This window comes from Excalfactoria chinensis, chromosome 7, assembly GCF_039878825.1.
Source record: "Excalfactoria chinensis isolate bCotChi1 chromosome 7, bCotChi1.hap2, whole genome shotgun sequence".
NCBI lineage: Eukaryota > Metazoa > Chordata > Aves > Galliformes > Phasianidae > Excalfactoria > Excalfactoria chinensis.
The window spans coordinates 23,366,771-23,393,970 of NC_092831.1; the positions used below are offsets into that span (position 1 = coordinate 23,366,771).

Consider the following 27,200-nt stretch of genomic DNA (forward strand, 5'->3'; position numbering starts at 1 on the left):
GTGTCTTAGTTTTCTAGGTTTTTTTTTGAGTTTACATTTGATGTTTATGTAGTAGTACTATCAAAATCTATTTCTCTGGATCTGAGATATAGGTATAAGTAAGCCTGACCTAGTGTGAAGTCATGTTTAAGTTTCATGCTGAGCTTGTGCCATACTAAGAGCATGCCTTTATAGGCTTCACATTCTCACACCTGGTAGCTTCTGAAATATTCTTATCTGATGTCTCTTCATTTGTTTCTTTATCTTTGCTGCCTGTGGTCATTTTGACACAGTGTGTTTTTGTAATTGTATGTACATGTTAGAAGTATTTCCAGTGTTATTGTTAGATGTTATTTCTTTGAATTCTCAACTTATTTGATGTCAGACTTACTGTTTCCCTGCCTTTTCTCAGTCATGCCTTTGGGTGTGTTATGTTTTCTGATTACACTCCGAAGAGCCAGACTATAAAGAGTATTTCACTTGGAAATAAGTTAGTGACAAGTAATGGAAGTGGTTGGTAACTGTATCTGAAGTGTAGAGAACAGATTCATCTTTGTGCTTCCCTGCTTGGAATTCCTTTACTGAGTAGAGTTAGAAGGGGGTGCGATTATACATCTTAACTTCTTCAGCTGTCTTTCTTTATCTTTCATCTGGGGTAAATCTGTTTGAGAACTGAATAATCTGATTTCTTATTTATTCTGTAAATCAAAAATCCTTTCACCTCTAAGTGTCTTAGGAACAGTTAAAAAAAACTAAGATGTTCCTCTCTTGCTAATGTAATTGAAGTCCAGTTATTTTTATCACTAATGACTTAACGTTATATGCAGCGTTCCAGATAATACCTTTTAGGGAACTTGTCTGTTGTGTAAATCAGAACATGCCCAGGAGGTGAGGTTTTGTTCCTTGTTTGTGTAGGTTCAGCAGTTACAAATTTATTCATTCCTTCACCTAAAGAGATCCTGTGTTTTTGTTTTTTTTTTAATAAAGAGAAAGTTTGTAAGAGATCTAGTCTCTTTATGTTGGAAGTAGAATTTAGGTTGAATCAAATTACTGTGATTTGTTATGGAGAGAACACTGTAAATTGCTTTGGAAGTCTTTATTAAATATCAGCATTTTTCCTTTTTCCCAGTTTTAATGTTTATATTTGTCTTTTCTGAACCTTTGCAAGCAACTGTTAAAATCTGTTTACTTTCTGTGATAGTTCAGTTCACCTTCCTTCATTCTTTTTCCCAGCATGTTATGTTTATTTGCTGAAGACATGCATAGCATTTCTCCTTTTTTACTTCTGGTCCTTTCTGCAACTATTTATAGGGGAGAAAGGAGTATAACAAAGGTTGCACATGCATTTCTTTTAGAAGAAAGTGGATAATAAAGATGTTCTAAGGCAATGTGTGGCTACTGACAGGAATTTCCAAACCCTGGAAGCAACTCTGTTAAAATTCAGAGTAGAGACCAATCAGTGAGTTGACCAAAAGATGATGGAAACTTGTGCTTTTCTTTACTACTTCACAGTAGTGTTAGACTCAATCTTTATACAATTAAAAGTTAACATGTTGAGCATTTGCAGCAGGTACTTCATGTCTTTAGATTTCTGGATTGAATTTGGGGCAGGAAAAAGTTGGAGTCAGAGTCTGTATTTTTACCTACTAGTTAGTTGAAGTTCATACTACACAAGAAACACGTAAGTGTTCACTGTTATCTAGAGTTATCTTCAGTAATCTTTTTTTAGATGTCAGAGTTCCATGTTTCTTGTGAAATGTGTTGGTAAGCACAGGTTTTGTTTTTTAAGAGCTTAAAAGATAATACAGTAACAACTGTAAATAACATTTTCTACTTGTAAGTTTACAGACAATTTTATCACAAAGATTAAATTATTATTCATTTAGTCTCCACTTTTTCTGCCTCACGGTTCTCCCTTTTTAGAAAAGAATCTGCAATGTAGAGTTCTTAGAGATCCTGGTGTGATCAGTGTCATTTGCCTTTATCACATATATAGTAATCGTGTGGCTATTGCATATGTCTTCATACATCTCTGCCTGCTCAAGAAAAATTCAAAAGAAGGCCAAGTATCCCCATATAGTTGTAGTGCTCATGTCTTCTGTTGGCTACCACGTTCTTTTCAGCTCTCATGTGCAGCCAGGGTTAGGTCCTCTGTCTTCCCTTATTTTGTATGATTTTAGAGCATGTTAGAAAACAAAAGTTTTAATTTACAGAAAAAAATTGATTCAATTTCTTTTCCTTTACAAATGTGAGCCTTATGAAGGGGGCAGAAACATGGACTGTGATGAGTTTTATATGTTAGAAATGTTTATCATTAAATCTGACAGTTGTTCTTTGGCAAGCCAGGTGTTCTGTGAATCTGGAGGAGACGATAGGAACCATTTGTTTTTGCCTTAGATTTCTGTATTGGTTTGCTTTGCCTTATGTATAATTTGTTCTAACTGGATTTGTGTTAATTAAATTTAATGGGATTTTGCAGACGTAATGCTCTGGGTAACTTGCTGTGGTTTGTTTCTTTGGGGCTTGCTGTGAGCTTTGAGAGCTTTTAAAATTATTTCTGTATTTGTTTCTTTTGTACAGTCATACCTTTGTAAGGAAATTATATTTTGACTTAGTGCTAATCTGCTAATACTTTGACTTTCTGGTAATCAGATTAAATAGCTTCTGATGAGAATGGGTTGTGGAAGGTGGTTTAAAATGGAGTTCTTTCACTGACTTGTGCTGCCATTGCTTTCTCCAAAGCAGATTGGTACAGTAGTGCAAAAAGGCAAGTTGTGTCAAGTGGGACCAGTGATATCTACTTCAGTAGATAGGGATGTAAATAAAAGTGCTGTAGAACAGCTGTGCCAGAAATACTGGACAGATCAGTGCATTTTTTCCATTGCATTATTCAAAATCTGTTAAAAGAGCAAAAACACGTTAAGTTTCTATTGGAGGGTAGACTCTACAATCTCAGCATGTAATTGTATTGCCTTTCTTGTTATATTTAAATTTACAATGGGGATTTGTTTTCATTTTCTTGTTTGCGTATGGTGGCATGTTGGTATCATGAGCGCAAGTTCCTGGTCTGTCCTTGGTGGGAGGATAGTGCTGTCATTCTGCTTTGTAAATATGTTACTTTATCTCATCTTTGCAACAGGAAAGAATTGATGTTTTTTGAACAGCTTGCTTGTGAATCCATTATCATCAGACTGCATATTGTTTTACTAAGTTCTTGAATTACATCTAGAGAGGGGGAAGGGATGTCAACTTCCAGCTCACACATACTCCTGGAAATTTTATGCAAAGTACTAAAGCCGTGTGTTTCTCCTGTCAATCCAAATGCTCAGGCTGTATGTGGATATAAAAGAACTGAGTGTTGAAATTCAGTGCAGGTTTATAACCTTATGTTTAACTTTGTTTCATGTTTCTGATTCTCCAAAGTGGGCTATCACTCATACCCATTCACTATGTTTGTGCTTTCCAGAAAAGTGCACTTTTTTGTTTCTAGATGATGAATTCTGGAGTATTTACAAGCAAATGTTGATGCTTTTTGCTTGTTTTTTAAATTTCTGTTTGAGTAAATGTTCAAACTTAATGCCATTGATATAAGCAAAGGTTACATAGAATCTCAAACTGCTCAAGACTGTTTAGTAAACAGTGTGGAAGTATGTGTTCTGTTTCAGTCTTTTAATATTCCATCAGCACACATGAAAGGATTCTTTTGATTGCAAACTGTGTCTGTGTCTACTATGCTGAAAAAGAATGTTTGAAGAGATGCTAAGTAAACGGGAAGGAAATAATTTTCTTGAATAAAAAGAGATTTTTGATTATAGCACTAAAGGCCTTCATGATATTCACTGTGTGAAGTCAAGGCTTTATTCATTCAAATTTAAGCATGTGCTGGGCTTTGGCTAGAAACTGCTTTGTTCAAAGATGGATCAACAAATCATTATGCTGAAGTAACTGAGGTTTTTGAAACTTTGTATGTGGGTCTTAACTTTATACATATTAAACTTCAGATTTGCCATATCTGCTCTGTTCAGCAGAGGATAATATTACATGAATGCAGTAAGTTGGAGCTTAAATCAACTTAGAGATTACCGTCAGGTTTCCATTAGATCTGGGAGTCCTGGTTCTAAGCTTCAACTGAAATCTTTAAAGCTTTCTAATGCTTTAGGCTGTCAGACTGCTCCAGCTGTGCCACAATATTCATCCACGTGGTTGGTCTGGAATCAGCTGGTGTTAATGTGGAAACCTCCAGCTGCAGAAATATTTGGATCATTTCCTAAATAGGATTCCTTATTCACTGGAGTGTTCATTTTCGATTCCAAAAATATTTCTGTTCATTTAATGCAACTGTCTGGCAAAATCATTCATATATTATTCTGAAAATGCTTTGTAACAACAGAAATTGTCACATTAACTTACCTGTCTTGCATGAAGAAGGACAAAATTGTGCTTCCAATTAGGAATCTATACATTTCGGATAAGATAAACATCAGTTTGCTTTCTGTCACTCTGCCTTGAGCTGAAATGCTAATTCTTGCTGTATTTTTAACTAGTGTTTTGATGACATGTATCACAACATAGGCGACTGCACAGATCGGCTGCCAGAGTACGCACTTCTCCCAGCTGCACAGCTGCCTAAGGCTTGCTAACTGTAGCTTTATTTTTGTGAGTGCTGTGTCAAAACCATCTATTTATAAATCAAATCAGAAAATGCCCCGGAACCATAATTTTTCTTTCAGGCTTCACTTTCAGTTATCCACAAGCTTAGTATTTTGCATTCATAGATTAGGTTATAAAGCTTTAATACTATTTAGGCAAGTTAAAACTTAAATTATTAAAAATTTTGGGATGTAGGTACCAGTCAAAACATTTAAAAATAGTTGTGCTTCCTGCCTGCAAGGTGAAACGTAGAGGATGTTGAGATGCACGAACCAGGCAGGAGACGCATGTTTTTTCATTTTCCCATTTCTACTTGGTTATTCCCGATAATATTTTCTCATGATAAAGTGGTCTTGTGCTTGTTTTAAAGGTGGGGAACGGGAGCTGAGGTTAGAAGCAGTATTTTGAAAATGCGTACTAATTCTGACTTCAGTTTCAAGTCCTTGCACACACTCGCTATTTAGATGTTTGAATGGCCTGGATGCCAGACTTTAGTCTTTGCTAGCTGTTTACTAGGATCAGGCCCTAGGTGACTTGAAGCGAATACATATAAATTGGCATTCAAAATAAATAGTGGCCCTTGATAATCTTCAAATCTTCCAAAGTGCACCGAAGAAACAAAATCTCCAATTAATTCCTATTTTCAGATTAAGAAAAATAAAATTGTAGAGAGTGTCTTTGGTAGAGCCTGATTAATGTGATGGACTTAAGACCTTAATTGCATGAATCAGACTGCATTAACCTCTTGTGGAGGCATGCCTTAGTCTGTAGGCAACCACTCTTTTCTCAATCAAATCATTTTGTAATGTGAGTGGTCAAGATAAGGAATGATGTTGGCAGCCTAGGCAAGTGATTTGGAAATGTTTGCTTTAAAAAAAAAGAAACGCAGTCCTTTCTCATGGATTAATCTCCTATAACTAAGCACTTTCTTTAAATATAAATGGCTCTGTGCCATTTTTAGAACACTTGGATTACTTTGTTAAATTATTAACTAGTCTTTATCATTGGGAGGAGAGGTTTTATAGAAATGAGAACAAGATCTTACTCATGAGTTATTTTTAAAGTGTCAATGTGAAGACTTGTTCTTGTGACATAAGTGCAGTAGAGCTGCTGTTGTGTAGATATTAAAGGATCTGCAGAAACTGCAGATGGGGGGGGGGGGGGAGTTCTTCTTAGGTGTAAAGCCCTGTCTAGGTTTGGTCTCTAAAATGTACTTCATGTTCTGATTCTGAAAGCAGCTGTTCAGCAGGTCTTGGTAAAGTTTTCTGTTCTCTTTTTAATCAATTTTTAGGATCTACCTAGTAGACTATAAATACTGGAGCAAAAAGAAAGCTGATGTTTGCTTAACTTACCAGTAAGTGTTTTCTGTCCTGATTTCAGATGTAGAATGGCAGTAGGTTATATTTCATCTTCTCTCCTCTGGCTCCTTCTGTTTGTTTTATGAGCAGCAGATAAAGAAACGCTAAGTTCCTCTTTGGATTGAAGGCCTGGCAGGAGGAAGGCTCACTTGCAGGGTTCTTGCATAGGGGCCACAGAACTGGTGGACTGCTGTGGATCTTATCTCCCAAGCTCTCCATGATTTTCTTGGCGTATACAAATGTACCTGTTCCCCAGCAATTCCAAAGTCCAAGCAGAGTCAGGTGTAGATGTCTCAGTCATGTCATCTAGCTTCTGAGAATCTCAGCATCTGAAGAGGCATAGGCTCATTTAGAGCTAGAGCTTCGTTCTCCCTGGTAGGAAACAGAAAACAAAACAGGTGTGTTCAATTTCAGACTGCAATTAGACATAATGTACAAATATTATCGAAATACAGTAGTAAATTGAATTATTCTTCTAAAGAGTAGAACTTATCTGTTATCTTAGCTGAAAATATTCTGGAAAAAATGGTGTGACAAATGGGAATTGAGGGGACTACTAATTCTCTTCTTCTTAGGCCCTAGAGCATTACTTTCTCCAAAAAAATTTCAAAGTCTTTTTTTTTCCCCACCTAGCAAGCCAGTTTCAATTTTCCTACTTGGATGGTTAATCACACAAGTATTTGTTCAGCAAATATGAATGTCTGGAGGGTGATTTGTGAAACCTCTAAGAACTTGCATTATGTGGATGTTTATTATGTGGTGTCAGTATGCCCCAAGTTAGAATTATGGTTTTTTTTTCTCCAAGAAAGTGAAAATTCAAATTAATGTTCAGTTACATTTGAGAAGATAGCCTTCTCTCAGAATGAAATGAGTATCGCTTTAATGGTTCAAATTAGTATTTAACTTGAAACTTTACCATTACATTCCAATCTCCAGTGAATGGAAAATTCAAAGCAAAGATTGCTTACCTGAACTCTGTAGGTGGTAACAACTTTAACTTCAGCTGTTTAGTTCTTTAGTACTGTACCATGTCTAGAGCTTTGTTGCTTCTTTTTCTCTCAAGTGGCTAGTAGGATGCATTTCTACTCATAGCAGTACTAGTGGTGAAGCTGTTGGAGTCGGTTGCTCCTGTGTCACTTTTTGTTGCTTGGAGTCTCGTGTGGTCCGTCGCCAGAGCCATGGAGGGAACAGCAGAGAGGCAAGCAGGGCAGCCCAGGCTGCAGTAGCAAGCTGGCAGTTATCCTACCTCCATGTTCTGCGTGTTCTCATGCAGTTTAAATGCATTGCTTCCTCAGTGAGCTCGTACTGTGAATTACATGTTTCTTCATAGCTACAGAAAACAATAATTTTTATTAATGTTTGCCACTATAAAGGTTTCTGTTTCTTAATCTTACTAAGTTGCTTTTAAACCTTTAAAATCTTTATGTAAGTTAGGAAATAGCTTGCGATCAGCTGTCAGTTGTGTGCATGCTTCTAGAAATGAGTCTGTAGGGATGACTCAAACTTGGCAGTCCAACAAAAGATGTTCTCTCTGTAAAACAAATAGTTATATCTGAAAATGTAAGATTGTTTCTTCATTGCTCTCTTGGAGGGGAAGAAGAAAAGAGCTAGGATGGTCATGAATATTTTAAACTGAGCTTTATGGTTCATCTGTATGACTGCTCATATAAACCAAATTGCACTTTATACCCTGACTGGATAAGCACATTCATGCTTACAGTACAGATGCCAGTTTTGGCTCTGCAACTTGTTACCTCTGCACATGTCTGAGGTGAAAGAGTTCCAGAAACCAGCATTTAAATGCCACTTTAAGTCAATTTGTGTGCTTATTGAAGCTCAGACAGAAAGCTGTTGTCATATGGCCACATCTGTAAGGGCTGCTCTGACACTAGTAACTGTGAAATGCAACTTCCCTGGTAGCCCAGCAGTGAACTACTCAATAAGCTGTGGCCAGCATTTTCTTCCCTAAAAGTAAACAAAATAGTAGTGAAGGCAAATTGAAGGTGGCCATGCTGCTGAGGGCAGCTCCACAGAGAATTTGAGGTCACATGAAACATGTTGACAGCTTGGAAATTGAAATATTTTCAAGCATGGTAGCTCCTGCACAACAGTCCATTTTTATACTGGTTTGGGTACTGTGCTCCAGTGTACAGTGGGACAGGCAAGGGTAAAACTGTTGGGGTCTAGAAAATAATGTGATTCTTTAGCTACTGTAAAACAGGCTGTTATTTTTGAAATGTACTGTTGAGTGGCCAATCTCGTAGAACTGGATTAAAATTACATGGGTTTCTTGTGGTTGTTTCTTAGCAAAATAATGCAAAAGAACTTATATAACTCAACTATGCTTTCATTCTCAACATGATTTCACTGATACTTTATGCTCATATTAATTCAGCCATCGTTGCTTCCTCCATAAAAATGGTAGATAACATAATATTATGAAAGACTGTTGTATTGCTTAAAAAGCAGCTAAATCAATAGATGGCTGTGGCTGTGAAGATGCAGTTTTCTATAAGAAAATTCAATTTATCAGTAGCCAGAATAAGGGAAAAGACATCTTGTGCTCAGCAGGCTCTGTTTGGTAAATGGAAGTTTCATTGATTATGCAGCAGTATTGGAGAGTAACATAAATCCTGGAATGAGGCCAATTTAATGTAAAAGCAGGAAAGCACTGTCCAGTGGGAAAACCCTTGGTCTGCTAAGGTCAGATTGTACTTCAAACTGTGCAATTAATCTGCTTTGTGTCTTTAGTCATGTTTCCCAACTGCTTTATGCTTTAATCTTTACCATTTGGAGTGTATCTATTTAAGAAGTTCTTTTGCGCTTCAAACTCAATATGCTTCATCAGCATGTAGGAACAGAAATAAAAACTAAGAGCAATTCAGTTTCTGTGACAAAGCTCCTGATTTATTTTTTTTTGCAGCCATACAATGCAAGTTTGAGGCATGCCTTGGTTGTGAGAAGATGGTTTTGTCTGAATCCCAATTTATTCAGAATTGTGATTCCTTTTGATTTTGGTTCTTGCTCGCTAACTTCATAATTGCATTGCTTTGATTATCAGTAAATTGGTCCCTTTCAGCTAATTTTCTGGAATTGCTTACAATAAGCAAATATTTTCTGCAACAAGATAATGCAGGAGAAACTGAAAGATGGTTAAAGTTGGAGCATTTAATAGCCATAAGATGTGGATAGAATTTTAGAGAAAAACGAAGTCATGAATTCTCTGTAAGAAGTAGTTTTACAAATAACCATAGAAGGGGGTAACAACAACAACAAAAAAAAAGGGTGGATTTTCCTCAGTGGGGAGTGAGGGGAAAAGGGATATGCTATAGGAAAACTAGCATTTCTTACATTATGTATGTAGCAAAGATGCTGCATGTAGAGTACAATAATACTATTCTAATTTCCACTGAGTCTTCAAAACCTGCTACATTTCCATAATAACTACCCATAATTATGCGTGTTTAAACTTTATGCTTAACCAGCGGGATAAGCAACTCTAGATAGTCATGGGGAGCATATGATTGTAAAGAAATAAGGTCTCTGAAGGGTGACTAAGTGTAAATTCACGTGGGCGAAAGGAAGAATGGAAGCAGCAGAGTGAAGAGCATAATTTTGTATCCTCAAGTGTTGGTTCTTGATGTACCAGTCCACATGGTCAGATTGTATGGGGCTCTTGTGAGGGTGAGTGTGGAGTATCTGCTCTCATGGATGTGGGAGCTTGTTTTATTTTGTGTGTTGTAGAGGTTTGTGACTGAGCTCTTGGTCAAGAAAATAAGCAGAGAGTTTGAGGGATGAGTTCTGCATTAGGAAAGACTGATGGGGTCTCATTTTCCTGTGTACCAAAATGACAAAATAGAAGTAGTAATCACCTAGAATGTTCACTGCATGAAGGCTTGAGTCTAGTAAACTAGTTAATACTGTTGGCTTCAAATTATTTTTTATCTTTGGGAAACTGAAAGATCTCTGGCAGCTTTCTTAGGAAGCAGGAGTCTGCAGAAGGAATTAACCGCAGAAATTATCAAAAGTGCTCGCTGGGATCAGTGAATAATGTTCTTGTGATGTTACAAGACTGCCACGTTGATGTTACTAGACAGTGTCTGTGGTAGGTGAGTGCTGAGAATCACCAGAACTGAGAGAGCTTTGCAAAGTTTGGGAACCTGTCAGTCTGGACCAGTTGCTGGGAGAAAGCCAAAAGATGGTGTTATATAGTTGTATATCAGACTTCTAAGAAAATGAGCTTAAAATGCTGAGGTGAGAAGGCTAGGAGAAGGATGGTAACATAACAATCTGAGATGTTATCCATATATAGATGTACGTCTCCATTTATACCATATCCAACACAGGTATATATATAACAAAAATACTCCATAGGAACTCAAATGTAGAGGGCATCGTATGCCTCTAGCGCAATACTTTGGTATAACTTTACACTAGTTTTTCTTATAAAATTCATCATAAGTGATGCTTAGATATTGATTTAGGGTCTCATGAGAAGTCAGTGCCAAATCCTATATATGTACTCAAATAAGAATCTTTCAGGATAGTGTTTCATATTTGATGATTCATCCCCATGCCTCATTAGGAAAGGAACAGGGAAACTGGTCCAAGTTTATCTGTGGAGAAAAGGCAGAATGCGTAATTGGATGTAGCAGTTTCTATTTTTTTTTTTTCCTATTTCATAGAGCTGCATTTTATGGAAACACCAAGGTTTTCCTCTCCTGACTAACACTGCATTAACACTAAGGTTCAGCATTTTTATCTACCTTTTACAACACAGGATTACAGCAGTGATGGCAGCAACATCAGCATAGGGCTCTGCAAATACTTGGGGAAGAGCAGGGTTCTTTCAGTCTTTTTGGGGGAACATTTAAAAAAATAAAAATCAACTCCAGTACTTTTTAAAATGCTGCATGTCTGTGTCCAGAGAACCAGCTTCCCACAACTAGTAGCTGTAGCTAGCAGGTTCCTTTTCTTGGTGAGGTTGACTAGTTCAAGCAAGGATTATACTGGCATGGCCATATTCCTTCTGCTTCTCGAGATAATGTGGCCCTTGCTATTCTGGCCATCTCTATGCTGAGGATAACATCCTTACTGTTTTCATCTGCAATTTCATATTTTTACCCATTTCTTCTTGGGCTTTGATGCTGCAAGCATTGACATCCTGGACATTTCAACCAGCAGGGGGACTAAGCTGTTAATGCCAGTGCTGGCACAAGAACAAATAAATAGGTTTCTGCTAGGCATGAATAAAATTAGACTGGAAAGTAGGAGGATTTACTTAGTGATTCAAACGCTGAGCTTCTGGAGCAGCATTCCAGTGGCACTGGAAGGCCAAAACCTCTAGTTACTTTTAAACACAACATATGAAAGGAATTGCACAGTGCCATATCCAGTGCAGACTTGACTGAATGACTCGGAGATCCCTATCAGGCCTTTTTTTTTTTTTTTTTTTGCATGTGCTAATGGTTGAAGGGAAGAGTGCTGATACCTTCCCTTTGTGAAGTCACACTAGAGTAGCTGCAATCTGTTTTTTCCAGAACCTACCGCTTGTAAGTATTTGATCAGCTGTGGCAAATCCTTAGGATTTGAACACGGACTGTGTGTACTTAATTTTAAGCAAGTATAAATTTAAGTATATGTAAGTAAAACTCTCTGGCTCCCCATTTTTCTTTCTTGACACTGTTTTTGCATGGTAACACACAAGTGATAAGAACTAGCAAGGACCAGGCCATGTCACAGCCGCAGCTAGAAGTGCTTACCTATTAAAAGAGCAGCACTTCTTCTGCAGGCAGCTTATGTTCCGCTTGCTAAGTATATGTGTATTGAAATAGATGACAAATGTGTTCTAGATGGCCTCATTGATGAGCATGTTTCTGCTTCTGCTGTGTCTATTATTAATAAATTGCACAATATGGTGAATAATTGCAGCCTTAAGTGTTTGCACCAGTGGTGAAAATACCTCACTGCAATATATTCTATGCAGCCATTTGCATGCAGTAGTTTCAACGTTGTCAAGGAATTCTAGCAAATGTCTTGTAAAATCCTTTGGTTATGAATGCATGCACACAAGTGAGTTCAGTCTGAAATGAGTTTGTATTGGTTTATTCAAAATAAATCTTTCCTGCAATCAGAAGTATCTTACTGGTGCTAGGTTTCACCTGGATACAAATTGACCTGTAATTAATAAAACCACTGACTTGTTCGGTATTAGTGGTACAGCGGTATTCTCTCCCTTGCCACATATTGCTAACATACATTTGTTTTATTATCTTACTCCAGTTTACCATTAATATTTCAGTGTTGAAGGAAGGGGATGAAATCCTGATTACTGTGTATATTCTAACCTGTGGTGCTGGAAGAGATGGTGCTTGTAAGAGTTAATTTGTGTAGTACTGCTGTGGAGAGGAATAGCTAGCAGTAATGCTAACCAAGCAAAGCTTGGTAAATGAGTGGCAATTCTAATGGAAGAAGCATTTTTACTGTATTCAATAATAATAATAATGTAGTGTTGTGCCCAGTAGAAACTGGAAGGGAAAGCTCTATTTAGAACTCTGAACTACTGAATAACAGGAGCATGCTCTTCCTCTACAGTGTGAGGTTGAAATAAAGATTGCAGAGTGAAGAGCAGTGGGAACTCTGTGCACTTGGAACGATAGTTTAGAAAGCAATGCTTGCTTCAGAAGAATCTAGAGCAAAAACTGCTTCCTGAATCTCTTCTGTGTTTGTTGCGTTAGTGCAATGTTTACGCTGTCTTCCTCAGTTTCTGGAATGTATTTAATGAAACTAAGTAAAACACTAAAAGCAAAATGCTGGGCTGCTGCTGCAATGGAGGAATGGACATATTTTATGTAAAGATGGGGGGAAAAAAATACAAAACAGCTTTTTTTATGGAAATATTTTCTATCACACTGACTGAGGAGTTATTTGAGAATAGCTGAATACTGAGGATCAGTGCATGATGTATTATTTTTAAAAGGTTATACTAATGCATTGCACTGTTCATTATAATTCCCAGGTTTCTTCTAAGTATAAATTATTCAAATTATACCTGATATTTTTATATGTGCTGTAGTATATTTTATGAAAGTAATTAAGTATGGGTTGCATGAAGTTTCAGTGCAGCTTTGTTTTAGCTTTTATTTCTGTGCTGAGAAACAGAATGTTTACGGCTTTCTTTTGAACTTATTGGAAGTTGTGCAGGTTAGCTCTGTGCCAGCTAGTGAAGTTCTACAGTTGCTCAATGTCCCTGTGTGCTTAGTACCCCCTTCTGCCCAGGGCTCTTAGATTTGTGTTATCTACAGCACTGTCTGACTTATGTGCTACTGCGAATCAAAAGAAAATGTTTGTGCAGCACAGAGCACAGCAAGACCTTGGCCTCTGTCTGAGCCTGCTAATACTGCAGTAGTATGAGTAAGTCATAACCATGCTTGACTACTGCACTTGCTTGACAGCAGAGCTCAGCAGTGGATGCTTCTGCTCTGCTGTTGCTGCTGCCTGGTTGCTATGGTGCACACCCATTAGTCACCCAAGACCAAGTCTTAAACTCTCCAGGTGGTGTCCTTGTTATTACAAAGGTAACCTGGGTTAGTTCTGTGCTTGTAAACTCCTTGTTAAGCTGAGTATTTGATATTGCATTTTGATGTTTGGTTCTGCAATTATCATGACTATTGTGAACTTGATGGTGGTTTTATGCCATTCTTGCGAAGGTTTACTGCTTGATGAAGCAGTCATCTGTTTGCACCTCATGAACTTCTCTCTCCTTTGCACTCTGTCTGCAAGAGAAATATTCCTTTTTCTATAAAACTAGTAACCAACTTCTCTGTGAGTAGCATATAAGAATACCTCACCTGCTCTGTTGTTCCAGGGCTTAATGTGATTCTTGGGGTTGTTAGGTAATTGAAGATGTCTTGCTGCTGTTGAAATCCAGAAGTTTCATGTCCCAGTGAGATACACTTCCATAATGGTCAGTCAGCAAAACCAATATTATTTATGCCTTGGATAAGGAGAAAGTTCCTTGGAAAGGCTATTATATATAGATTTTTTTTTTTTCCAAGTCAAGCAATGCTCTGATGTTGTACTTATTTTTCCAGGTGATACCAGAAAAAAGATTTGATTGTGTAGAAAGGCTGTGTCTTTACCATGGAGCCTAGGCTCCCATTTTCCTGACTAGCTGTCAAGCATGACTAGAGAAGACTGCTATCAGCAGTTCTGTATCTCAAGTCTTTTCATGTTTGAATTGCAATGCTGTGTTTTCAATCCATGTGTTCACTGACCCCATCCTGATAAGCAAGTGACTAATTTAAAAGCTTTGGGAAACAGTCTGGAGCCACGATGCAAACTTTATCACATAGGCTGAAAGTTATGTGTCTGCTCTGCATAATACTTGTTTTCTCTATAGCCAGTATTGAAGCACTAGCTCTCAGTGCTTTCCTGTGTGCCTCTGACTCATAGATCTCAGACCCTTTCATTGGATGCAGATGTTACTATGATGATCCTTTTTTTTTTTTTTCTGATATCTTGCTGTCAGACATTCACAGTACAATCCATTTGGGATCATTTCAATGTCTTTTAAAGATGAAAGCTGATTTAAAAATAATAAAAGGCATCTGTCATTTTTAGTGGGTATTTCACGTGGAGCTGACTCTGCTCTCCCAGCTGCATGGCCACCTGAATCTTGTTATCAGCTTCATAAAACACAGCTTGAGCAGTGTGACATCTGAAGCTGGGGGACAGCTGGGTTGTATGGAAAGTATTTGGGGAAAATAGATTATCAGGGAATACCAGGTTGTATAGAGAACTGGTGAAGGTTTTCCCTAGTTCCAGACACCAGCAATCCTAAGGCATTTTCTTTCTTTCTTTTCCTTCCACAATGGGTCATTCTGTTGCTCTCTCCTGGCTGCCATTGCACCTTAACTTTGAACTTCTATGTGTAGCACAGTCTGACCAGCACGTGCTGGTGGGTAAGTGGCATGTGCAGATCAGAATGATTTTGATTATAAATCATAATAATGGAGTCGGTAATGGTCCTGCTATTGAACATTCTGTGTGGTAAGGATTTGTGAAGTTGCTTGTATCTTTTAAATTAGCTACGGTAATGAATTTGGTGATACAAAGTCTGTGTTAATGTGGGCTGGCTTCTGAAGAGGGGACTTGGCAGAGAATGAGTAAGGAAAAAGGGGGATCCAGGTAAAAATGAGAAACATCATTATTTCCTCCGCAAGGAGGCCTGAACCCAAATCAAGGGCACATATTCCTGGATGCTGCGAATCTGCAGGCAAAAGGCATGCTAAGAGCTCAGCACCCAGAGTGGTCTCTGAGGAAACGAAGCTGGGAGGTCTCCTGATTCCCAGTGCTGTGAAAAGATTACAAGGAAGAGCAGGTTCATCTTCTACCTGGCGGAAGTTATTTTTATCCTCATCCTTGCGGTTCACCCAGGCGTGCTCCACTGGAGGCCGATGGCTGCCGCCCTCACGAAGGAAACGCGCACCTCGCTCTCAGGTGCCACCGTGGTCGTCTCAGCGTGGCCGCCGCCGCCAAGGCTGTTTCGCGCCACCCGCCTGAGGCGTGTCGCGAGGGGCGGGACCCGCAAGTGCCGCGATCTCCCGCCTGCGGCGCGCACTGGGGCGGTGGCGGCGCGGCGGACGGCGACTGCCCGGCCGCGCCTGCGCCTGCCGCGGGGTTGTGCGGTTCGGGGGGGAGTAAAGGAGAAGGTGCGCGCGCGCCGCTCCCGCCCGCCCTCGCGTTGAGGTAGCGGACTTCCAGTTACGGCGGTGCGAGGAGGCGGACGGGCGGGTGTCGCGGTGCGGAGCCGCCTTCCCGGCCCTCGCAGCCTTCCCGGCCCCGCGGGCGCGGCCTGTGGGGGGGGTGAGGGCCCCGCGCTGCCCGCCGGTCGGCCGCCCCCCCCGCGCCGCCTCGGGGCGCTATGAGCCATGAAGCCGCCCGGCAGCATCTGCTTGCGGCGGCCTCGCCGCCCCGCGCTCCTGTCGCTCCTCGTCGCGCCGCTCCTGCTGCTCCACGGCTCCGCCCGCTCCCGGGCTGCGGCGGCAGACGGTGGGTATGGCGGGTCCGCGGGCGAGGTGTCCGCTGCTCCCCGCGCCCCTTCCCGACCCCCTGCCTCCCTCTTGGGCGATGAACCCCCCGCACGACGCGTTGCCACCGACTGAGCTCTTCCTCCGCCCTTTCCAGCTTTGTGTACGTGCCCACTCCCCCGTATGTAACGCTGCGCTCGGAAAAGGTTTCCTTTGCTTGCTCGTGCAACGGGAAAAACGCAAGGCTTCCGTGGCTGCGCTCTGCTGAGGCGGTGCTGCAGTGCTTTAGGAGGGCGGTGTGAGGAGACACGCCGCGGAGGTATGCGACAAAAAGGCACATAGGTGGTTTCTGCGCGCGGCCGAGCGGGGAGCCAACTTGTTCGCCGGGGCTGCGTGGCTGCTGCCGCTCCGATTTGCTTCCGAGCGACTGAGGTGCAGAATACCGCATACAGCCGCTCCGCCGATCGGCTCAGTGCCGAATGTACGCTGTACGCTGACTGTGTTCTAATGTGGAAAGACGCAGGGTTTCACCTGAATAGGTGCCGCTGAAGCTGACGGCTCCCGTCGAAGTTAAAAGATGTAGAGAACTAACTCTTATGTAGGGTGCGTGTGCCTTTAGACTAGAGTTTGTCTTTGAAATGTGGCAAGCATTCTCAGTCTTTGGGTAGATGTGTATGTGTGTCTTTTGATGTGGAAGAGACTGTAGCTGACACGGGAGGTTGCAGATCATAACTGTATCCTGTCAGGCTTTTTCCCTTCTTGGTGACTGAAAGGTGTTAAAGTATTTATTATATTATTTATTATCCATGACTGTATGTAAAAACGTACATATGTGTGTTTAAATAATTAATGTTATTACAAAAACCGTTTGTGAGAATGAATCAGATCTAGCTCAGTGAATAAATTCTTTTTGTTTTCTTGAGTAATTGATTAAATATTAGAAGTCTGTGAGCTAAGTGTGTCACTTTTAAATGGAAATAAACAAATTTTGCCTTCTAATTTATGGCCGGCGGATCTTTTTTCCTCAGACCTGCACTGGAATGAAACGGCAGGCAGAACTGAAGGGGTACTGGCAGATGAAGAGAATGCATTTCAGCTGAATAAAAGTAGCAGCAGTGAAAATAACAGTCACAGCAGTGCAATCCAGAAAGAAATCACACTGCCTTCGAGACTCATTTATTACATCAACAAGGACTCTGAAACTCCTTACCATGTCCTGGATACTAGGGCAAGGCACCAGCAGAAACACAATAAGGTAGGGTAAAAAGAGACTTCTCTATGGAATTCAGAAATGAAAATGAAATAATCATGTAGAACTGTGGTTGTGTATTTTATTTTGTAGGTCTTCAAGACTTAATGTTGGCCCTTATCATTGTTTTTAGGAATTAATATGGAGTATGTTATTAAACAAGAACATTATTTCATGTGTGTTAATTAAAAAAATATTTTAAGTTTCCAGGTGATTCAGTAGTTGAACTGTAGATAAAATAAATGGTGATTGGTCATAATTGGTCTGTCTGACCAGCGCAGATTTTGATCGCTTGACCATCATCAGCAAAATGCTTCTTCCAAAATTGCTCTACAACAGAGAAATGTTTTATGGAGATTTTATTTAGAAATCTGACCTTAAGATGCGAGTTAATTGGTACTGGGTTGTATCATGCTCTACCTAATAAATGCAGTATTGCTTTCCTGCCAGTGTATGACCAGCAAAGATCAAAGCAAGATGTGGGGGGGTTGGTGTTTGTGTGTGTACATATATATATATATATACATATATATATATATACACACACATATATATACATATATATATATTTCCCTGATCTAGTCTTCTATTTTGTATGGATATAAATGTTTGTGAAATTGCTCGAGACTGTGTAATTCTTTTTTCTTTGAAATAACTTGATGTAGAGGTAAACATCTTCTAAACTGTATTGGTCAGGAGGCACCCCTTACAATTATTCCATTATTCTTTTATAAATTTATATTTAAAAAAAAAGCATAAACATTTTTGTCCAATAAGTTAAAAAGGTAAAGTGAAGGCAAAGAGGGTTTGAGTAGGAAGAGGTTGCCATGGTAGAAAAAGACAGTAATGTGTATTAATGTGTAGACCTAGCTATAGTGTAGTTCTTACCTATTGAATTAAGCTACTTTTGGAATATGAATTTAGTATGTGTCATTTTTGCTCATGCTGTAAGAGTTCAGATGTGAAATTAATACGGAGTTACAGTATAATCTTAAAAATAGTTACATAGTTTTGATATTTTCTAGAGAAGGTTACTTTTTAGCTTATTGAATTTGGATACAGTACATGTTTGGATGTATTGAAATGCACCAATATGTTGAATGGCACAGAAAAATTGCCCGGTATTGGTAAATTAAACTACTTAAAAGAATACTATCCTCACAAGTTGCACCATAACCTTCTTGAAGCATCCAAGATTTTTATTTACAGTGTTTAAAAATTATCTCAGATGTTATAAGAAGTGTCAGTGGTATACTACAAGATTAACCTTCCTCCTTACCCTCTCAACACTGATGCAGAATGGAAGTGCTCTATTTATGTGAACTTAGACTTAGAAAAAGTGTAGATCCTTCCAAATTCTGTTATCCCTTCTGAAGCTGTTCTCAAGTATTGTCATACAGTATTTCCTTTCTTTGGGGAAATGTAGAGGCTTATCCCCAGACACCTGGGGAGCTGTCCTTGAAGTGAGAACACTCTTTTCAATAAACTTACACACTGTGAATTTTGTCCTTTATTTGAGAGGAATATGGAAGAAAGGGATGTGCAATCGGTTGGGGACCTGCCTTTGGGAATATTGCTTCTTCCATTTTCCTCTGTGATGTTCTCTTGAAACTCACAGGTGAGAGTGTGCCATTCTCTTTACTTAAGCAGCATTCTCATAAGAACATTGCTGCCATTGCCTATCCTTTCCATGCCCTACCTTATCTCGCTCTACCTGTTGTGGTAAAGTTCTGCAGAAATCAGTGCTGACAGAATTGGTATTGATTTCTTTAGGTATGCGTGGTGCTGAGTATTGTGTAAAATAGATCTTTTCACTCAGTGTCCATTTTAAGCTGAGGCATTGCTAACACTGCATTCTTCTCATAGAAAGGGTCTTTAGGTTTTCATGGAGACTGGAATTATGTTGACTTTACTCTTCCAGCGTAATACTTATTTTGCTTGGTCACTTGGTTGTATTCCTTGTCTGGATTAATAGTATTATTGTTATTATTGATATCTTATTTCTTATAAATTTCCTATTCCCAGAGCACAGCTTAGGGCTTCCCTTTCTCCCTCAATTTCTCCTTCCCTCACCCAGTTTGATTCTCGTGTCTTTTGTTGTTGTATGAGATCTTTTTCTTATTTGCTCTTCATCTGTTTCACCAATAACACAATAATGAATATTTTGGTTATTATGTCCTGTTTAACAATCACTGTAATGAGCGAAGAAAAAGTATTCCTACAATGTAAAGGGAAAACAATCCACAATTAGAACACCACTAGCAGCTGGACTGCAGGAGATGCAGATGAGTATTTTGTTTTGGGAAGAAAAGAGAATGAACCCCTTAGTGATTGCTGTTATCCTTTCTTAGATTTAAAACAAATGCTGTATTGTAATAAATTGTGACTGGTAGGTTTTATGGTCTCTTACACAGCTAATAAAAGTACCTTTATAGTTGGGCGAAGAAAGAAATCTGTATTTAGGATTGTTTGCATGTTCAAAAAAGAAAAAACTTGCCCTTAGATACATTGGGCAGATGCAAAATTAAGATGCTATTTGTGGGCTATTTTTTTTTCCTGTATGTGTATTTTCCCCTCCACTGTTTTTAGGACTATATGTCTTTTAATCTAAATTTTCTTATATATTATGTGATATATTAAGACTGATGATTTATAAGGTCTATGATGTGGATGTATACTCCCTAACTCTAGTGGTTAGTAGACCCCTTTGTGTTGAACTTTGCTGTAGTGGCCAGAATATAAGCCATTAGGATAGTCTGTGGGGTTAAGCTTGAAGGTTTCAGAAATGCTGAATCACTCATAAGGAGAGGAGAGTAGTAGAAGTTATGCGTGTGTGTGGAAAAACACGGTTAAGCTAGAGAAATACAGTTATGTAAAATGACTTGAAATAAAATCTGATTTTCTCTAAAAATCTCTTCATAGGTTTTTCAGAGTCTGCAACTTACTTCACTTGTATAAAAATGAGGAACTGGCTAATAGAATAGCTGAATCCAAAATTTAAATAATAGCTTTCTTATCTCTGATCTTCTATCTCCTTCTGCTTCTGAATTTGGTGAAATGCCATGAGAAGAGGCATACGTAATCTAAAATGTTGTTAGAATTTCTCTCATTCATTTTTGTTTTTTTGAAGAGTCTTTTCTTGCTGTGAGCAGAAATGAATGCTCAGTATAGTTTTGACTTAGTGAAGGGTGGTTGCAGTTGTAGTGTGTCTAGAAGTCTACTTTCTTATGTGCTAAAAAAATATTTTGACTACTGGATGCTTGAAGACTCTCAAGTCTGTACACCTTTGTTTCCTTAAATTAAAGCTGACTTTTCTTCTGAAATTATTTTTAGTGTGAAATACTAAAAGGTGAGTGCCTTTGTCTATAAAAGCACTCTGAAGAAGCTTGTGAGAAACCTGAAACTTGCTGAAAAGTTCTGAGTCATTTCGGTTCTGCAGTGTGTCTTTCTAAACTTCTGCAGGTGGAAGTAGCATTTTGATAAGCTCTTGATTGAACCACCTAACTGCTTTGGTACGTTTGCATATACAGATTGTTAGGACATAGAGGGAAGGCTACGTGGGCCTCAACTTGGCATGGAGTGCTAGGAGCAGATCCTTGTGGTGACCATCAGAGGGAAAACCTGTGGTTTTGAGATCACAGTTCAGGGCAAACCAAACAAATTTTGAGTGGAAAATGGCTTGAGTTAAATCAGAAGTCATAAAGAAGGAATGTATTTTGTCTTCATCATTCTGAGTTCTTAGTGTGATTTTTGGAAAAGGGATCGTTAAGAAACTAATAAGTGAAAGAAATATGGAATTGTAACATGTAAAATGGTGAAAACAGTTCTATCTCCCCAAAATTCTATTAGTCTTGTGCCATTTTCCCTGGGATTTCTTTGGTTGCTTCTGTTCAGCTCAGCTGTTAGTAATTTAAATCCAAAAAAATATCTCTGCCAGGCTTAATGCTGCATTTTCTGCTGTTACCCTGTTTGAGAGGTTGAGATACCGATAAGTCCGTTTCTCAGACTTGGTTTCTTTCTTGATATGTAGCATGCCCAATGTGAAAGAGGCAATCTCATGTTGAAAGGAAGACAGCTTTATCACAGCCATACCAAAGGAGGTGGTACTGAGGAGAAAACAGACCTGTCTTGTAAAACTCGGAAGAATGCATGTTGTTAATAACTTCTGAAAAGATGGCAGTGTGGGGACTTACTGAAATACAGAGAGAAGTCATATGCATTAATTACTATATTCCCTTTGCCTGTCTTGTGATAAGTATTGTTTTAAATCCTCTTGTAATGAAAAATTACAGTCCCCATTTAAATGATCAAATTAAGGAATGAACTTTATGTAGCTTACGTATGAGTTTAATAGACTGTCAGGGAGTCTGTATTCTATTTCAGCTGACATTTGCTTTTTGGTCAGAATTTTCTATGCTGCAGCTTTGGTTTATAGTACTGTGAATGGATGTTGGCATGCGTGTTGTCTTTTGTTTCTATATTGAGTTTATATTAATACAGAGGGCTTATTTGCACACCGCATCTTCAGTAGTTACTGACAGTAGGGTTAAAACTGGTATTCCTATCTTCTTCTGAGGTAGGACATCTGCCGTATCCAAACTTCTCAAGTTTGAGGGCTGCTCCAAAGGTAACGTCTCCTATTTTATTATGTGGACCTGTGACCTCAGAGGCAGATGTTAAAGGTACAGCAATAGAGGGTGAGCCTTCCTGCAAATGTTCCGCTACTCTTTGTTGCCATGTGACAGATGGCAGCAAAGGGGCAATCTGACATAATGGTGTCTGATGTAGAAGTGCATAGGAAGCAAAGATGTGTCACTGAAACTCCATGTAGAAAAAAATTGCACACATTGACATATTGATGCTTGCTAAATGTTGGGATATCTTAAAGTTTGCACCAGGTGGGTCCTGCAAATGCTCACATGGGAGCAGAAAGAACACCATATGCTAGTCTGTCAGGACCTATTGAACCAGTCCGAGGCTGAAGGTGACAGTTTCCTGGATCATGGCATTACTGGTAATGAGATGAGGTGTTGCCGCTAGGAGATGGAGCATTCAGTATTTTTACTTTTGGAGAAGTTTTACTGTGAAGGTGTCACAATTCCTGAAAATCCATTAAACGGGAATTACAGACAAATGACACTCGAGTATATTAACCAAAACAAGCTTTTGAGTTGTGACATGGATCAGTGGTACTTAAACTCCAGTTACAAACTTCTAGTCCTTGCATATCTTGGAAGTTTTAGTAAGCTAATGACTGATATGAAAGAAACTGGAGTTCTTTGTGTATGCATGGTTATTTGATGTGTTAATAAAACAGGTGCTGTGGTGCTGCATTGCATGAAAAACTACAGCACTCTTGGGATCTTCCTAATATGAGGAATCTCTTTACAGTGACAACATGAGTAATCTGACCATCTAAAGCAGGGAATGTTTTTCTTTTTTTAATAGATTGGTTTTAAATTCAGATTGGGGGAGAGGAAAATGTTGTAAGACTCATTTTTCTTCAGCTCATTCCTGTATATTTGATCAGCAACTCTTTGCTGCAGAAAAATTGCCTTGAATTTTGCTGCTCTGCAGTTGAAGTAGCCTATACCTGTCAGAGCAGGCACCACTGCGGAGCTTTTACAACCATAAATGTATACAAAGGTGCTTGGTCTGCTGTGTATGTAAGTAAAGAACGTGCGTTAAAGTGGTATACAGGATGAGGTATAATGTGCAATGAAAAGAGCACCAATTGTCAGCTGACGGTCTTTTCAGATTATATGGTAGACATTGCATTATATGCAAGCTGATAAGAGAATACAGCAAAATGATTCTGGTATACACCTCATTGCAGATAATTTTCTGAAATACTTTGTTCCATCATGATGATTCACAGCAATTGTAGTGGCTAAAACATTGGTGGCAAATCACTGGTGCCTTTCTGTGCTAGCCTGTTAGACAGAAATGTCAGTTTTAGGATGAAACAGTTTCATTACCTTTTTCTGATTTCTAGCTCATAGCTGTCATACGTTGTTATATATTATTAAACTGGATGAACAAGATCTGTATTTCACTGCAGCAGTGGAGTATCAAGTTCACCTGAATTCAAAGCAGTGCTTCTGCTGAACAGCAGGGACTTAAAGTCTGGTGTTCTTTTTATAACCAGTGGTTAGAGCTGAGTTTGCTGGAGAACATGCCCTACTGCAGGGTGCTGAATTACCTTGTCAGCTGCTTTATGGTAATTGCTTATGTGTGCAGGCTTACATGTATTGCAAGTGAAGCACAGTAATAGATACACAGAAGTAATTGCTTTGAGGAACAGCACTAATATGTTTAATACTAGCGAATGTTGTTTTGTTTTTTGTTTTGATAACACTTTCAACTGAGAATACAAGTCACTTTAAATAACTTTAAAGTTGCAGAAATGGTTGATGGGTTAGAAATTCCAGTAAGGGATGTTACACGTGTCACCAGATGGGCTTGGGTGGACTAAATAAAGCTATAGCATATCAGATGGGATGTCTACCAAGCTGTCCTGAAGAGTGGTCAGTGTGGTCTAGGGAGGGATATGTGGTGCAACAGCCATGGGATGCTATTCCCCATTGTCCAGCAATTGCTGAGTCATGGTGCTCTAGGAACCAGAATTTGCCATTTGAATTTAATTGAAATTGATGGGATTCCCAATCTTTAGTTTATACGGTTTCTTTAATACATGCATAGACTTTTGGTATCTGTGATGTCATTGGGATTTTCACAGATTTCAAAAGATATAATTACTAACAAGCAAAATGTTTTCTCATTTGAGTTAAGCATTTCCTCAATCAGTTAAGTAGCTTGAAACATTGCTTGATCTTTTTGAAAGTCCTAACGATTGTTTGAAAAGAATAGCTATCTGAAGTCATGCTTAGTCTGTTAGGGGAGGTGAAAGAAATGCTGTGCCAGGACCAAGCTGAAAAGTTGTTTTTTTTTTTTTTCCTAAGCTAACCCTAGCACAATTTAAAGGCAATGTTTGGGATCACTTTTCTTTTTGCATAAATTTAATCCTTGAAACAGTCTCTCTCTGTCATCTCCTGCTTCTATTTATACTCAAACTTTCAACCTGGTAATTCAGAGCATCTGCAGGCTCACCTTGCCAGCCCAGTGTTATTTCAGCAAATTGCTGAAATGCTGAGACAAGCCCTTCATTTGCACAATACCAAAAAACAGACAACAAATGAACCAAAAGATCAGTGCTTGATACTGGTTCCCGTGTTATTGTAGATACCAACCACCTGGCAATATTACTTTTATGTTTATTGTTTAGAGTTCATATATATATGTGTGTGTATGTATATATTTAGTAAAAGAGGAAAAAAACAGGCTTTGGATGAGGGCTGTTTAATACTGAAGATTTTGTTTTGTAGCTACACATTTTGTGTGGGTTTGTTTGCTTTTGAAGAAGCTTTGTAAAGTTTCTTAGTTAAAAGGCAAATAGTAACTCTGGGGGGCAAAGAGTGATAAACTAACAAAGGAAACACCAAAGCTGAATTTAGATGCTGTAGCAACTCTTGGAAACAGATTTTTAAATTGGTGTTGAAGGGTTTTATGGATTGTGAATGTTTGCTGAGGAGAAGGAAGATGAAAATCAGTGGTGCTGCATGTAGTGCACAGATGGAAGAGGAACAGAAAGAAATTATTGTTCATGGAGAGAATTTGGAAGCTAAGCCAGAGTTGCAGATTTTTTTGGGGTTGTAAAAGGTAACAGCTAGAATTTGTTTTGTGATGCGTCTGAATATTTATTGTAGTGTTTAATTAAAAGCATTATTTTTTGGTCTTTTGCTTAGAGGGCATGGTATTGTAACTTCATGTAGTTACTTGTTTTGTATCTTATTAGTGTATAAGCATGATTTGATTACAATATGTATGGGAAACTGGTAATTACAGCCTGAACCTCTGATTAACCAGCTGAGGCAAGTGTTGGGTCAGCTGTGGGAGCACAGGTGAGAGTAATTCAGCTGTGCACCCGGAAGTGGTGGAGCTTGACTCCACCTTTCCTAGACTTCATTTAAGGGCTGACCACCACTAAGGCAGCATCTCTTTTGGAGATAGCTCCTTTGTGAAGACTGGGTGACCAGCCTCAGTATTTTCCAGCCAGTCTGAAGGCATTGATGAGTTTCTCCTATAAATAACCTTTTGGCTATCTATTATACCATCTTTTCTTGTATTATTTCCTGTATACAGTATTACCAGTGAAGTTCAGAGCGGATCTCTTTTGTCCTGCTGGAGAACTGTCATCACAAAAAGGAATTCTTGGACCATATTTTCTTCTACTAGAAAACAGCTGAAGGTGTCCTGTATGTGCTATGACTGACATCAGAGTGTAGAAAAAAATATGTTGAAATAGACAGTCAGTATGAGGAAAAAAATGAATATTTTTATAGTTAACTGCCTGCGTGAGACTAGCTAATGTCATTGTTTGTTTTGTATAGAATCAGTCTTCTATATATTGGTTTGGTTATAATGCCAGCTATAAAGCCTTTAATTGTGAATGGATTATCTTGAAATAAGTCCTTGATAATGTATAATACGAGCTTTGCCCTGACTTTCTTATAGGAAGGCTTTTATCACAAATGCTTTAATTATTTTGGGCCTTTTAAGGTGATTGAATGCAATGAATGTAATTAAAGGAATAGTATACTGCATTACTGAGGCTTTAGTTACACAGCCATTGGGCTATAACAAAATACAGATACTTATTTGAATTTGGTTGCTTTGGAGAAAATGAGCATGGTTTCCATAACTTTGTTTTTTACTGCTGTTAGTCCCAAATACTTATTGCATATAAAGCTCAATTATTCTTTCTGACAATTTACAGTGTTTTGCAAAGCTCTATAGTATTGCTGTGTATTCGTGTTTACAGGCTGTACATCTGGCCCAGGCAAGTTTCCAGATTGAGGCCTTTGGTTCCAAATTCATCCTTGACCTCACTTTGAATAAGTAAGTGCACAATTTGAGGTTTCTTTCTTTCCTGTTCTAATTGTCTTCAATTTACAGTCCAAGGTCAGGGCATGTGGAATTCCAGGATCTACAGAAAAGTGCTGTTGTCCATGTTATATTAATAGAAAACAACATGTAGCCTATTTTAAGCAAGATTGCAATTACCCTTACTGGCATCCATAACATACCTTTAAAACGTTGTAACTCAGGAAGGGTAATGGTACATAAAGATGATAAATGTAAATCAATAGTATGGTCCTCAAAAGACTAAACCGAATAGTGCAATTTAAAAATGTTTGAAACTTACATTTATGCTAATATTTGTAAAGCAATCCTTATATTAATAGACATTCAGTAATTGGTTTGTTACCATTACGGATTGAAAAATCTGTATTTCAGTTCAACTATAATTAAATTGTTGGCTGTTAAAACTTAATGTTGCCAGTGTTTATGGTAATTAAAAAAACACCTCACTGATTAAGAATAAAAAATAGCTTTTTCTGTGTATATTTTCTGTATTTAAAATGTCTCATTACAACAGAAGCAGTTGCAGAATGATTGACTTTACTACCTTCAGTTTCTAAACCTGTGTGATAATGCCATAGATCCCAGTAACCTATGGTGAACAACCCTCATAAGTAGCAGTGAAATGATGTGTTAATAGTTTACTTCCCATATTGGTACAGTATTGCCATGCTTGCTATGTTTGTAGTATGTTACAGAAAACAATACATACATCATTTCTACTTGCATCCTGGTATAACACAGTTCAGCATATTGGGTTGTGGCTAGAAATGTTTGCTGTCATCTGTTGTTTCATTTGCATGTCTGTTCAGATTCAGGACAATAATACACGTGTTTGTTAGTGGACACCGTGTACTTGAAAGCACAAAGACTGGATGTGTACAAATGTCAGTGGCTTATTACTCTCAATTTATAGATGGTGACATTGCAGTAAAACCAGTATTGGAAAGG

General features: G+C 38.7%; 2 protein-coding genes across 9 annotated transcripts in view; one reads left to right on the top strand and one right to left on the bottom strand.

The window, feature by feature from the left end:
- CMKLR2 (chemerin chemokine-like receptor 2) overlaps positions 1-6,221 on the bottom strand; it is a 42,509-nt gene extending 36,288 nt beyond the window's left edge. The window contains exon 1 of the mRNA XM_072342017.1: positions 5,982-6,221. The gene's annotated coding sequence lies outside the window, so the exon portion shown is untranslated. The remainder of the gene's footprint in view (positions 1-5,981) is intronic.
- Positions 6,222-15,620: 9,399 nt separating this feature from the next.
- ADAM23 (ADAM metallopeptidase domain 23) overlaps positions 15,621-27,200 on the top strand; it is a 64,093-nt gene continuing 52,513 nt past the window's right edge. For 2 of the 8 annotated variants that reach the window (XM_072342014.1, XM_072342015.1), the window contains exons 1-3: positions 15,624-16,040; positions 17,047-17,273; positions 26,149-26,225. In XM_072342014.1, coding sequence (XP_072198115.1) covers positions 15,920-16,040; positions 17,047-17,273; positions 26,149-26,225 — 425 coding nt within the window. In that variant the 5' untranslated portion in view covers positions 15,624-15,919. Of the gene's footprint in view, positions 16,041-17,046; positions 17,274-26,148; positions 26,226-27,200 lie in introns of those variants that run through there. The other 6 variants (XM_072342012.1, XM_072342011.1, XM_072342008.1 and 3 more) reach the window with 5 other exon arrangements.